Source organism: Lactuca virosa, chromosome 6 (genome assembly GCF_052849685.1).
Source record: "Lactuca virosa cultivar CGN04683 chromosome 6, Lactuca_virosa_CGN04683_v6, whole genome shotgun sequence".
NCBI classification, from domain to species: domain Eukaryota; kingdom Viridiplantae; phylum Streptophyta; class Magnoliopsida; order Asterales; family Asteraceae; genus Lactuca; species Lactuca virosa.
The window spans coordinates 74,262,118-74,277,078 of record NC_136431.1 but is presented as its reverse complement, the minus strand read 5'-3'; the positions used below and the strand labels follow the sequence as shown (position 1 = coordinate 74,277,078).

Sequence of the window (14,961 nt, the reverse complement as noted above, 5' to 3'; positions counted from 1 at the left end):
TATTCAAGTCTATTAACAATAGCATTAAGTTATATTATTATGAGATTATTTTATACCTTCCAATTTTTTCAAACTTTTACCATCCTTTTCAATCTATAAACTAAGGTAATTAAATATTAGCTTCTTAAGAGACCTTCAACCTTTCTTACCCATTTAATTTTACAAAGTAAACAAGTCTTCAATGAGTTTTAACAAAGGAAAACTTTTTTAATATAATAACAACTGTAATTTATAGAACCAAACAAGTGAAAAAATATAAGATATACAATAACACATGTGAGAAGAATTATTTACATTTTACTTTTTACCCTTCTCTTAACCATATGACTTGGGTACTGACAAATGACAATGATAATAATTTATTTAGTAGCCAGACTCATCTAATCACCTTATCCATAAGTATGCTTTATTTTGCATTAATAAGGGATATCTTTTGGACAGAATTATGCATTAATCTAAGTCCCAAAAAAAACTTCAATTTTTTCCTACCCTCCTATTTCTTTAACAATTGCCATCCTTTTCAATCAATAACACCAAGATAATCAAATAATACAACATCAAGAGACTTTATAACCCTTCTTGACCATTTCATTTCAAATTGTTATCAAGTCTTCCTTGAGTTTTGACTTTTGAGATTAAGCCAGAAATGACATTGTTGTCAATGGAACAAAAACTGTAATTTCATTATCGCACCCCATATAATAAAAAAATAAGAAAAGAAAAGACATGTGTTCTCATCTTTTGTATATGTAGAAAGACAAAAATACCCTTTTCACCCGTCAACCCTCTTCCCAAACTCAAAATGCAAGAGTCAAAACACACACACACAACCTAATAGCACAAATATGGGGCTCTTTGGTAAAAAAAATTATTCATATACAAACTGAACATCAACATGAATGTATTTTCTCATAAGTTGAACAATGGAAGAAGTAAAACTCGCCAACATATGACACTCTACATGTGTTTTAGACTCTGAAACAACTCCATGAATAATCAACTTCTTCAATCTCCCACATCTTCTAAGCAAACACTCGACCCAATCCACAAAATGTTCATCAAGAATCATCCATCCAAGATCCAAAACACTCACATTCTCAAATTCAGATTCACCCTGCAAACTATAATGAAGAACACCTTCTTTCAAATCATCTCTCAAATCATAACTCAATGCAAGATACCTCAAATCCGGAAAACACACAGCAATCGACTCCAAATCAACAAACTCAACTTCATCATCAAATACCACGTTCCAGAGACGAAGGGTTTTCAATTTTGAACATTTTGAGATTATTTGGTAGAATTTTGACCAAATTACTGTGAAATTGCTGACGTCGACTACTTCAAGGTCGTCTACAGGGTCGAAAATGTCGAGATGGAGGATACTTACATCGTGCATTTTGAATTGCTTTAAAGTTCCCTTTCCAGAAAGCTCAAAAAGCTCAAATGCGCAATCTTCGAGGTGTATTTTCTCCAGGTTGTCGGCTTCTAGACTGAATTTGTCTAAGCTTATGGCTTTCACGTAAACTTTCTTCAATGTCTGACTCGTCAATTCGACTGTTACTTGAGCATCGGTGATGGCGATTTCTGGATTTATGAGCCCTAAAAACTCGATCTTGGGGCAAGCTGTGAGGAGTAGATTCAGATCTAATGATGAAATACTGACGTAACTTAGAGAAAGGGATTTCAGAAAAAGGAATCTTTGGTAATTTGGTTCAACCCCAGTGATTGAATTATGAGCTAGAGCTAATAGTTCGAGCTTTTGTCGACCACAAATGTCGAGAATGTTTACATTTGGAGTTGTACGGACGTTGTAAAAGAGGCAACGCAAGGTTTCTCTGGTATACATCAGCCATCCGATGACGGCAGAAGCTGAAAATTCGTCGACGTCGTCCATTAAAATGGAGAGACCTTGTAATCCTTTGGTTTGGAAGATGGTTTGGGTGATTAGTATTTCGAGTCTACTGGTTGTGAGATCACGGAAAACAGGCCAGTCGTCGGAGTTGAAGGAGAGCATATGAAGATGCCGGTGACAAGCTTCTCGCCATTTTTTACATGTCGTGGAAGCAATTACGACGTCTCTGGCAGCTCCGAGACGGGAGAGTATGTTGCCGATTACTTCGACAGGAACATGATCCATAGAAAGAATAATCTCGGGTATGAAGTATGAACCCTAATTCTAAAACGGGAAGAAGCTAAGAACAGGGGCTATGATTATCAATAGCATTCGAGAATTCGAGATTATCACTCCGAATAATAAGAATTGCACAATTGACCCAATTCGATAAATAATGATCACATTGAAAAACCCTATTCAACGAGAAACTATTGATACACATTGAAGAATGTAGGTGTAGAAACAAGAACGAAGAACTTGATAGGTGGGTTAAGGATATTTAATTTGATTACTGTATACAAACCCATATATACAATTGGAAACTACAGAATAATTGGGGGAAAGAGGTACCGGAGATGATGAATGGAGATTGGAGGGTAAGGTTTCGATAATCAACAGGCGACGGCGATCGGCGTTTCTGCAAGTTGGTTGACGGAGAACGGCGGCGGACATCGGAGTCGGTGGGGATCGGCAACGATCGGTTTGGTCGGTTGTGCAGATGGATTAAAGGATCCGACCAATACTACGCATGGTAAACGCCAAATACTCGAATACTATGAAACTGATCATTGATAAAGATAAATATGTGTAATAAAATGTTATATTATTGTGATTATTATTATTTTATCAATTTTATTGTTTTCATCTACACAACTTACCAAAAGTCTAAATGTTTATAACATTTTCTTCACTGAATTATTGATCTCATTATTCTCTTGTATTAAATTGATTATTTATACTAGTTAAGTAATCATAAGAAAAACTATTTTATAGAAAGAATATCGACATTGTAGCGATTATTGGTGATTTTATATTGGTTAATTTGAACAAAATTAAAGAAAAAAAATATATAACTAATACCATTTTTGTCTATATAGTTAAATATTACTGATAGATCTTATTGTTTAAATATGTAATACCAAAATATAGTGGTGTATTTACCTACAATATGCACATGGTTACTTCAAATATGAAACATGCCCTAGAACTTTGCCGGACTTGGGTCAATCAAAATTTTAAAATTCACTAGAACTAGGAGCAGTTATAAGAAATTAATCGAGAAGAGATTATGGTGATCCGGACATGTCCATGGAAGCCATATAGAAGTATACAAAACAGATCTCAGGTCGATGCATTCTTTTTTGGGTCTTTGGCAAGACCAGTTTGATCTTGCGGTCCTTGTTTTCATTTTTTTCAGTTTGGATTCGTGTCTTTCGGTCGGATTTTGGCTTTTACTATTCGACATCATTTTTTTCCGATATGATGATGATGTTAATTGAATGAATTAATTTAAACACAAGGATGATGTTTGATGTTTAATAAATACAATGATAGATGTTTTTAATAACTAAGGAATTAGACTAAATATAAGGATGATCTTTGTTGTGAAGAAAGAAGTCATCCCACGTCGAGAAGAAAGAAGGAGGAGAAACTTGTGATTAAAACAGAAGGACTTAGCAATTTGTCATCGACGTGCTCGCCTGTTAGGGACGTTGAGTTTCATTTAGGCTTCGGCTTAAGACCGATGGATAACTGAACATGGGGACCACGATTGGGTATTTTGATATCAGGGACCGACTCACACTAACTTGAGACCGCTTTAAAACCGATTGATAGTTGAACAAGGGGACCGACCTGAGGCCGTATGTTTAGATCGAAATCAGACTGCTCAGTCTTAGACTAGACCGGTCCTGGTCCTTGATCAGGACCGGTTTAGGTCCTTTTTTTTAGGCCAGTCTAAACAGTCTGTCGATATCCACATCTGATAAGATATTATGAAGTTAGACTAAAATGAGTTAGAATTATGAAAATATAAATTTAGATAAGAGGGTGTTTAGAAGTAGTGTTAGTCACTAGCTTCATTTTAAATGTTGTCCTTGCCATGTAGGTTTATCGTTTTACTATGGTTCCCCTATAATTTTAGCTTGTATTGTTAGAACATGCTTCATGCTTTACTGTGCAATACTTACTCACTTATTACCATTGCTTGTATTGTAATTTGTTCCCATTTCATATGCATGAAATCACCTAGTTTGGACTTTGGACTTACATTCTTTTAAATATCTAATATATACAGAGCAAATTAAGATATTGCAACATGAATTTTATAAATTAATCAGACCAAAATTCAAACAAATCATGAGAATTACCTTCTCTTCAAAGTTGAAAGATCTAATTCTGGGAATACCACAACCAGTTTGTCCCAAAAAATATCAGCACTTATTATCAAGATTCATACAATTTATCCTTTCAATATCCCAAAATAGGATGAACAAAATAAAAATCACATTTGATGCCCACTTCATTCAGTTGGCCTCTGTCCCAAAACAGAAATATCCTCATACCGTTTCTGCATAAATAGAATATCTCTAAAATATTAGATTCAAAAAAATAAGAAATCACAATATTTATCATACAAAATAAAAAAACTGGACATTACCCCAACATTGTTATTCTCCCAGAGTTTATGAACTCCATAGTCAACTGCCTGAAACACATAAATCATAACAACTCCATTACTCAATCACATTATTTTGTTATCTTTCTTGATAATCACATGTAAGTCACTAAACCACCATTTTTACGGCACCATTCTTATACAAACTCAATTTGGTCATTCATCAGTCATCTTGAGTTTGAGGGGTGTTAATATGTATAGTTAAACAACTCTCATTTAAGTCATTTATGTTGATATCCCATTTGTAATTTCCATAATCAAAGGCAAAACCATATGGCACTGTATGTCAAAACCCTACATTTGTTCCCCAAAATGTTCCTCCATTGTAATCATCAAGGCAATCAAGGTAGTTTCAGCTAAAAGTTGTTTTTTTTTCCTTAACCTAAAATCATAGATTCAATGCTATAATATGATATATCTATCTTTACAACGTATTAAGATGTTTATTTCCTTAATCTATAGGTCAAATCTATGAATTAGTTCCTAAACGCAGGCAAAATGCTTTGCTCAACGTTTCGAAATTCTAAATAACATGGATGAGGAAGATGAGATGGAGTCAGACGTTGGGGAAACAAAACAAATCGATTAAATTAGGATAAAGAAAGTGATTCATAGATGAAAGTTAATAATCCACAACAAAATCAGATCTAGAGCGACAACATGAAGGATAATCCACTCTATGGACATTAAAAATTCAAACCTGAGAACCTGATTAATCTAACGGAAAACAGAATCGAGGAATATGTATGCGTATGTGTAATATATATATATATATATATATATATATATATATATATATATATATAAGATTAGAATGGATCGGAACCCTAACCCGTTCACCGACGAAAGCACCGGCGATAACGAAAGTGACGTAGACAGAATTACGGCGCATAAGGACTTTGTATAGTCCTTCGAATAGTCCTCCGGTTCTCCGAGCTGCCGAACTCATGGCGACGGTGTAATCTCTTCCTCTTGTTGACGGGATCGGAGCAGAAATGGTGTTGGGTGTTTGTGTTTTGGCTGGTCTTAGGTTACTCACGCTGCCTTTTGTTCGTGGCAATTTGGTATGAACCCGAACCGGATCCGTTCCGGATCTATAGCTTAAGAACTTAATTGGACCTACGACTTGAAGGTATGTAAGTTTTATATCCTGAAAATTAATTTCTGTAGTTTTTAATAAACTAAGATATAAAATAAGTAGGTTTAATATACAAGAAGGTTACGAATTTTACAATAAGAGCATTCACAATTCGTTAAGCTTTCTCGTTACATCCTAACACTAACTTATTGATTCAGAAAAATAAATAAAAAAAATATCTACAATAGTATGTTATAGTATATAGGCCCATATATGTATGTACCTTTTTGTTATGTTGTATGTCCGATCCATGAGGTTCTCGTTACATCCTAACACTAACTTATGTTGTATGTCCGATCCATGAGGTTGCGTTGAGAATATGATTATGAAAAAAAAAAATATATCATATCTAATATGGTATCAAAACAATAAAGGATTTACCTAAATTTTTCTCTCATATTAACAATATTTTCTTCCTCTTTCATAGATGTTCCTGCTTGACCGATCCCACCTCACGACTCAAACCCTACGAGTTGTCATCTCTCATATTTGTTATGGTTGTTACTTCAAAACCTTTGAAAAGCCCTTTGATATCACCAATATCAAAGCATGTGTTCCACTCATGTTTGATTTGAATTAACTGAATTACGATGTCCGGAAGGAATTGTCCTGAAACACATTATATAACATTTGGAGTACTCGATCGTTCGTTCACGACACCCATCGAACCCAATGATGCATGAAAGAAACTTGACTCCCTAGTCAATTTATGGATATACATGACTATCAGTAAGACCCTTAGACGATACTTAAGAAGGGCGTATCGACTCACAACGTTTGGAAAAGTCTTGAGAACTTGTTTCAGGACAATAGGGATGCATGAATTGTGCAACTCGAACATGAACTTTACACAATCGCCATTAATGACCTCTCTTTCGCTAACTACTGCCAAAATCTCAAGACGACATTGCACTTGTTGGCCAACATCGACGCTCTAGTATCGAAAAATGTGTTAATTTCCTACATGATCAATAGATTTTGCGAGAACTATCAAAAAACTCACATAATAAGGAGTAAGTTGTGCTCTCTTGAACCCCGTTATAAGGTTTTACAGATGTTCTAATTTCAAGGTATGTAACTAATATCCTTGTAGGAAGTAAAATATAATGGAATTATAAGTTTGTTTTGTTGTTATAAGATAAGAGGATTAAACTATAGTTATTTCAAATGTATACATAAGGAACTAATGCTGCAAAGCTACAAAGATTTGTTACTTGAATTATGCGACGAGATGAAAGATACACAATCGAAACTGAAGAAAAATGGTTCGAGTTGAAGGAGAAGAAAATAAAGGATAATATGAAGATTGGAGGTCAAATGTTGAAACCGAAAGAACACAAAGATATGTAGTTATAGTTGAAAAACATGAACGAGAGCCTTAGTTTGAAGTATAAAAACATAAGTACATGAATTTAATATTACTTGGGGTTGTTTTAGCAATGATGGTAGTTGATTTCATTATATGTGATATAATATTTGTTTTTGTGTGTGCAAATACATCTTATGGTTTTGTCAAAAGATGATTATTCAAAAGTTTATAATCTTGATTAATGATACTAGAGAATCAACTGATAAATTTTTTTATAATATACTAAAAATTAACTATTACATATTACATTACAATAATTACATAAAAATCCAACATACCAAACAATATATGTTATAAAAAATATAGACTAACTAGAGATGGTACCAGCACATATTAGAAAATGAATTGATATACAAAAACATACAAAAATTTTCTATACATGTTTTTCAAGTGTTTAATTGATCCCATATTAAGTAGTAAACGGATGGTCATCAAACATTCTTTGCAGACGACATGCACAGCTACATGTACATTAATTATTGTAAGCTATTTGTTTGCATTCCTATGCAACAAAAATAATTTGTAATGGGATATTTACTAAAATAACCAAAGGATTACACGCATGTTGGGGCCTTTTTAAGTTGCTCAGTTGTTTTCTCTACAACTACATTAAAAAAATACAAAATTTGTGAGGTTATTACTAATTTAAAGAAACAATACAAAATCAAAGATTATTTATCAGCTTACTTTGATATAATTCATCATATATATGATATACCACCATCTTTATTTGCATTCTCTACATTGTCTTCATCAAATGACATCCTTTATGAATGTTATGAGAATGTTGTGTTTTAATATTTTTGTTTTCTCCATCGTCACATAGTGTATATACTAGATGATAAGAATATTGTGAACAATTAGTGATATCTTTCATGAGCTTTGTAAGTAACCGGATAGACATAATACTAACTAAGAAAAGAGTAAATTCCGCAAAAAGAAAAATAAAAAGTTTATTTGATGAACGTAAGTTAGCGAGTAGTCCAACATTTTTTCGTGGGGATTACAACTCTTATAAATAAATAAAATTTTGACGATCTTCTAAAATATTTTAGAATCATGTCACTCAATAACTCAAATTACAAATCACTTAAATGTTGTGTTCGTCACGAAGCTTTTGACAGCGTTTGAGAGATTCTAGCTTCTAGCGTTTGACGAAACACTGTATTTTTTACAAAAAAAACTTTGTTTGACACTACAAGCTTCTAGCGTTTATTTTAAACAAAACGCTTCAAATCTAAATGTTAATTCACGTAACGTTTAACAAAACGCTACCAGTTAAACATGATTTAAATTAGGGTCATCATATTTTATACCGAGTTATCCAACATTGTTTCGTGGGAATTCCAACTTTTACAGATAAATAAATTTTGATAATTTTTCTAAAAATATTTTAATACCATGCTCTTGAATAACTCAAATTATAAACTCTTACAATTGTTTGGTATACCTATGAACAAGTGAATATGTGTTTGATTTTATATAGGTATATATAATATAATTACACCTTTTACAAATCACTTAAAAGCATAATTTAAATTATGGTCATCAATTTTTTTTATACTTGTTTAGTGTTTAGCCACCCATACTCTACAAGATTCCTCTCTCCAAAGATGCAAAACTCTATCCCCCACACTATAAATGATCCCTCCTCATTAGTTTAAACACTTCTCTCGATTCCCTGTTTAGCTGCAGTTCTCTCTACAATCTTCTGTAAGATTCTTCACTAACGCTTTCTTTCTCTTCTAATTTTCCCTTTCATCGTCATCATATATATTCATAGACGATTAATGTAATTATGCTAGTTCTTTTACATCTCGTTGTATTTGTGTATTCGGATTTATGGGATTTCTTTAGGCGTGATTATGCAATTGATGAAATTTTCTACGGATTTAGTTGAATTTGTTTGTTTTCTAGTCGGATCTGATTCGATGACTCGCTTTTTCGACTTATCTCAAATCATCGCTTTCACGGAATATCCGTACACGAGAATGTGCTGAATATCTATGGAATTTGGAGCACTCTCTTTTTTTTAGTTTAATTTTCGTGATTCACATCGATAATACACTGATTTTGATCCTTCAGTTCATCGTTTTGAGGTAAATCTATGTCATGTTCTTCAATTTCCAGAAAGGAATCACAAAAGCTTACATCGCTTTAAACCCTAATTCAACCATTAGGAGTCCTATCTAATCTGAATACTTATATTCGATTCTTTCTACCTTTTGCATTTCTTTCCCCTTTTTGTCAATTGAGTGTTGAACATCCAATTTCTTCATTGTTTGACTGATTAATGTAATTGAACATTGAATTGTCTTCTCAAATATTGAAGCTTGATGTTTTTTTTTTCAGGTAATCATGTCGTCCATAATTCTTTCTACACCATCCATGTTTAGAACTGCACCTCAAAGCTGCATTCCACCTTCTGCTACATCACTTCCAAAACTCCAATCATGTCTTCCATCACTAAAGAGCATCTCAAAAGCTTTTGGATTGAAATCCAGCCAATTTTCAAGGACAACTGCCATGGCTACATACAAGGTGAAGCTCATCGGACCAGATGGTGATGAAAACGAATTTGATGCACCTGATGATTGCTACATCCTTGATTCTGCTGAAAGTGCAGGGGTTGAGCTTCCATATTCGTGTAGAGCAGGTGCTTGTTCCACGTGTGCTGGAAAGATAGTTGCAGGTTCTGTTGATCAATCCGATGGATCATTTCTTGATGATAATCAAATGAAGGAAGGTTATGTTTTGACTTGTATTGCTTACCCTACTTGTGATTGTGTGATTCATACTCATAAAGAAGCTGATCTTTATTGAGTTTTTGTAGCTGTGTGTCTTTGTTGTGTACAATCGAACTTTTCTTTGCATTTTAATTATCAAATTGTAGTTTGTGGTGGTTTATGATGCTAGAAAACTGAAGAAATTTTTTTTGTGGTTGATGGATTTTGAAGTCTTGATAAAAATATGGAGTTTGAAGTCTTGATATTTTAACATGAGAATTTGGTTTTGGGCCAATATTGTGGTCAAAGTTTAAATGGAATTGTTTCATTGGGCCAAAATCTTGAACATTTGTTTTGTCCTTTGGATTGGGTTCTAGACTTCTAGAGGTGAACAAAGGCCCAATTATGGAGTTTGGACCAGGCCCAATCCGTACAAGGATTATCAACTCCAACTGGTGTTATGTAATATGTATACCTAGAGGTGCACATTTATTGGTTTTGGTTTTTTAAAATGGGTTCGGTTTTTAATTGTTTTTTTTTTTTAACGTTTCGGTTATAATCGATTTGGTTTTTTCTGTGTTATTGAAGTGAAATTGAGTTAAAAAAAACCTGGTTTGGTTAGGTTATAATCGAAAAACAGGTTTCAAATATTATTATACGCAAATTTGCGTTGCCACTTAGAAAAAGTAGATAGGTTTTAGACGGATTTTTTTTGTTCTGTTTGACACCTGCTTCCCTTACCATTCTCCTTCTTTCATCTCCTGCTTTCTGTCTTCATAGCACAATGGAGAACCACAAAGTGATTCATTTTTGCCCATCTAAACCTTGAATTTTCGTTTGATAAATTTTTTGCTCATCTACTTCACCCACATCCTTACTGGATGGATGGTCGACACTGATCTCATTCAACCATCAATTTCCAGGTTGCTATAGTTGGCTTGTGTCTCTCCTCATTCTCTATTTGATTATGGCTCCACCGATTTCATTAAACTGTCTGATTTCCTGTTTGCTTTAGTTGGAAGAGAAGCAAGGCAACAACGCCTTTTTGCTGTTATCGGTGGTGTTGTTTACGCTGCCGAAGAAGGAGGTGATCGCTTCAGTAGTTGAAGTAAACATCTATTTACCTCTTTGAATTTGGTTGCTTCGAAAAATTAGGTTTTCTGGGGACGCATTAGCGCCGACTTCTCACCTTCACATCCCAGACTACAACCATTTATGTTTTATATTATTAGAATTAAATTGCATGAAAATCAACTAACATTAATTTTCAAACTATTTTAAAAAAGTTAAACACTTAAAAAATGATTAAGTTTTCATATTCATAGTATGTAATTATGTAATTTCTATAGTTCGTTGTATAAACGTCAATAATTAATATTATATACTAAAACCCATTAAAAATATTTGACATGAGGGGGGTAAATGATTTTTTTTCATAAGGCTTCCCATTGAGGTTAGAAAATACGTTGAAAGTTTATGATTATAACATTTTCATTAAATAGTGTCATTTTCATTAAATAGATTTTTAAGGAAGGGTGCGCTGCGCCTCCTTATGGACGCGACACGCCTAGCCTGTATTTTGCCAAAACTTTTCGTTTTTGTTGCTTTTTTAGTATAAATAGCCCCCCATTTGAACCCTAGTCGACTGGGAACTCGTCAGAAATAGTTCTCAGTCGACTGGAAACGATTTTTGAGGTAATTTTTCTTTGTTTTCATCACTTTCTGAAAATCTGAAGGTTGTGGATCATCTCATTCAATTAGTTTAGTAAGATTAGCCGTTTAATTCTTCTTTTTATTGTTCTAGACTCATTTTTAGCCATGTATGGCTAAACCCTAGATTTCAGTTCTACAAGATTAGTATTTTTTATGTAATCAATCATTAGATTTGGTTTTTGATTTGTGATTCTATCTAGTTATTTTAGTTTTGATCTTAAGGCATGTTTGGGTTAGCTTTTTTTTTACCACAAAAATGATTTTTAAGAAAAGTGTTTATTAGCTTATGGCTTTAAGAAAAACTGTTTTTAAAAAATGTTTGGATAAGAAAAGCTGTTTTTTAGGAGTAAAATGGCTAAAAATCTAAAAATCTAGGATTTTCCAGCTTTTTAAAAGCTTTATTTTTTTTCTATCTAAAAAGCTGTTTTAAAAAGCACTTTTTAAATACAAAAACACTTGTTTAGCTTATTAGCTTTTTGAAAAGTTAGTAAGCTTTTTTCAAAAGTTATCCCAAACACTCACTTAATGAATGTTTGATTTTAGTTCTTTTTAGTTTGATCATTTAATTTAGGATTAAATCATTCTAGTTAATCAGGTGTTGAAATTTGTTATTGTTTTGATAAACTGGTAATAAGTAACAAGTAACAGATCGGTTCCATGTTGGGATTTGACTTTGTTATAAACTAAAATTCCATATTTTTACACTTCCGGGCTTGTGAGAAGTATTGAATATTGATGAGAATTTTACACAGATCATAATGCCGCTTTTCTAATTTGATTAAAGGCGTGTTTAATTAAGTCAGTAAAAAGTTACGGTTAATTGAAAAGTTTGTTTTGGTTAATTAACTAGGTAAAAGAGAACTTACTATAGCTTGTTAATAGTTTTCAGTACCAGCTTAGATAGAACGCACTTTAAATAACAATGTTTGTGTTGATTGCATGATTAGGAAAGTTATAGCCGAATTGAATTCGCTTTTTCTTATTAAATGTTCTTTAGTTATTTTCACTTCTATTTTAGTTTTAATTAATAAACAAAATCTCCCTTTTATACTTTTTGTTTTATGACCAGTATGTGTCTTACGCAAAGAGGCATTGACTTTTAGGTTTGTTCATGTGGATTCGACCATACTTCCATATGTTATCCTTTAGTGCATTCGAGCAATAATGTTTTATTTATTTAAGACCCCCGCCACAATGTCCTAATAATGATTATGGATATGATATACGTAGTTCACAAAAAGTGTTATATGAAACGCCTCAATGATATTCGGTAAGTTATTAAGTTGTGAATATTTGTTTTATGTATTAATTTGTGAATATGTGAGTTATTAAGCTATGAAAGTGTATTTTTTTATGCAGTAAGTTGTGAATTAGTGTCAGAAATATTGAATTAAGTTGTCAATTAGTGTCTTAAATGTTGTACTAAAATTATGAATTATGGTTTTTTTATCCAGATCCGATTTTTGAGGGAAAGATGTTGGCAGTGTTAACACCGATGGTTGGCAGTGACGATGATTGATGACATCATATGGTAGTTGGTAATGTTGATGTTGGAGGTGGTGATAGAGTAATGATATGTTTTATTTCTTGACATAAGTTATCCTCTTTTATGATTCATATATATGTTTTTTCATTTGATGTTTGTATATGAAATATGAGATAATTTATGTATGTATTAAAATGTGAATGAGCGGTTTAATACAATGAAATTTGAGATTATACTTGTAAATGAGTTGTGAATGTGTTGTATTAAATTGTGGATTTTGTGTATTAAGCTGTGAATTTTATTCACAACTTAATATAATAAATTTATAATTTAATACATAGAAATGCCTCCAGATATACATATATACATATAAGTTTGAAGTTGAGAATATGGCTGTAAATATATAATTTTTGTGTATTAAATTTGAATTTATTGTATTAAGCTGAGAAGTTTGTATATTAAACTATGAATTGATTTCATTAAGTTATGAATTGACTGTATTAAGCTGTGAATTTTTTATGGATTTTGTGTTTGATAATGAAATAAAAGAAGAAAAAGGCATTACACACACACACACACACACATATATATATATATATATATATATATATATATATATATATATATATATATATATGATTTTCTCTAATTTTAAATAAATTATATAAAATTTAAACTATGAATATTATGTAAGTTAAACTTTGAAAGAAACACTAGACTCCAAATCTAAATGTATAAATGTAAGTTTTAAGTTAAGAATATGACATTTTTGTGTATTAAATTGTTAATTTTTGTATTAAGCTGTGAATTCTATGTATTAAATGGTAATTAAATATATTAAGTTGTGAATTGACTGCATTTTGTTGTGAATTTTTTTTATAAATTTTGTGCTAAAATATGAATGATTTTTGTATTAATTTTCTTTTGAATATATTAATTTTTTGTGTTGTATAAGTATGTAAGAATACATTACCTTTTATAATTGTGTTGCATTAAATTCAAAATGAGTGAATTAATAGGTTTATTAAATTATGAATATAATTTTTAAGTTGTCAATGCATGACTTTATATACATATCTGATTTGGAAGAAAAGATGGTTGCAACACTAGCATAAGTGGTTGATGGTGACTTGTGGTGGTAGTGGTGGTGGTAGAGTTTGGGTTTGACTTCTCTAAATTTATAAATTAGTATAAAATGAATAGTAATAAGTTGTGAATTTTGTATATTAAATAGTAAATGGCTTATATAAAGTTGTATTTTATATAAATTTTGTATTAAAACATGAGTGAATGTATGAATAAAAATACTACACTATAAAAATTAAGATTTTGCTATCTTTTTAACAAAAAGACAAAAATCTGGATTTTAACATATTTAATAATATTCACAATACATATTTACTTATGAAATGGGGTCCCAGGGTCTTAAGATTCCTAATATTTTATGGATCATATTTTAACCAATATATATATATATATATATATATATATATATATATATAATTGAACAAAAATTGTAAAAAAAAATAATAATATATGGGGCAAATTAGTAATTTTATTTTGTATAGGGACCAAACCCATGATTACACCCTATTATAAGGTTGTTTTTTTTAAAGAAATTTTGTTAAGAAACGGATACAAATGAAATAACAAACCACATGACCAATTCTATAATTTACTCTACAACATAAAATAGCAAATTGCCAAAAGACCAAAAAAAAAAACAATATTTGATTTTAACACCGTATATTTTTTACAATTAGGACACTAAGCTTCCATTAAAGTTCGATTTTAAAACTACATTTCGAATTTGTTTTAATATTGACCATTTGACTGGCAGTTGTCAGCCAAGATGTTAGTTTTTTTATGATGTGGATCTGACATGACATGATGACATAACACTTTTTGATGACATAATTTTATGGGTTTCAATTTTTTTTTTAAAATGGAATGGC

At 31.6% G+C, this 14,961-nt stretch overlaps 2 protein-coding genes and 1 pseudogene across 2 annotated transcripts; 1 reads left to right on the top strand and 2 right to left on the bottom strand.

The window, feature by feature from the left end:
- Positions 1 to 676: 676 nt before the first annotated feature.
- LOC145122210 (F-box/LRR-repeat protein At1g67190 pseudogene) lies at positions 677 to 2,685 on the bottom strand (annotated as a pseudogene).
- Positions 2,686 to 4,205: 1,520 nt separating this feature from the next.
- Positions 4,206 to 5,613, bottom strand: LOC145118770 (cytochrome b-c1 complex subunit 9, mitochondrial-like). The gene is made up of 3 exons (XM_079054446.1): positions 5,407 to 5,613; positions 4,557 to 4,604; positions 4,206 to 4,466 (listed from the first exon to the last, which is right to left on the bottom strand). Exons 1-3 carry the CDS (start codon positions 5,521 to 5,523, stop codon positions 4,419 to 4,421), a joined length of 213 nt encoding a protein of 70 aa, XP_078910572.1. The 5' UTR covers positions 5,524 to 5,613; the 3' UTR covers positions 4,206 to 4,418.
- A 3,027-nt stretch (positions 5,614 to 8,640) lies between these two features.
- Positions 8,641 to 9,986, top strand: LOC145120960 (ferredoxin, root R-B1-like). The gene is made up of 2 exons (XM_079056746.1): positions 8,641 to 8,794; positions 9,434 to 9,986. The coding sequence occupies exon 2, from the start codon at positions 9,440 to 9,442 to the stop codon at positions 9,902 to 9,904; it is 465 nt and encodes a 154-aa protein (XP_078912872.1). The 5' UTR covers positions 8,641 to 8,794; positions 9,434 to 9,439; the 3' UTR covers positions 9,905 to 9,986.
- The last annotated feature ends 4,975 nt before the right edge of the window (positions 9,987 to 14,961 follow it).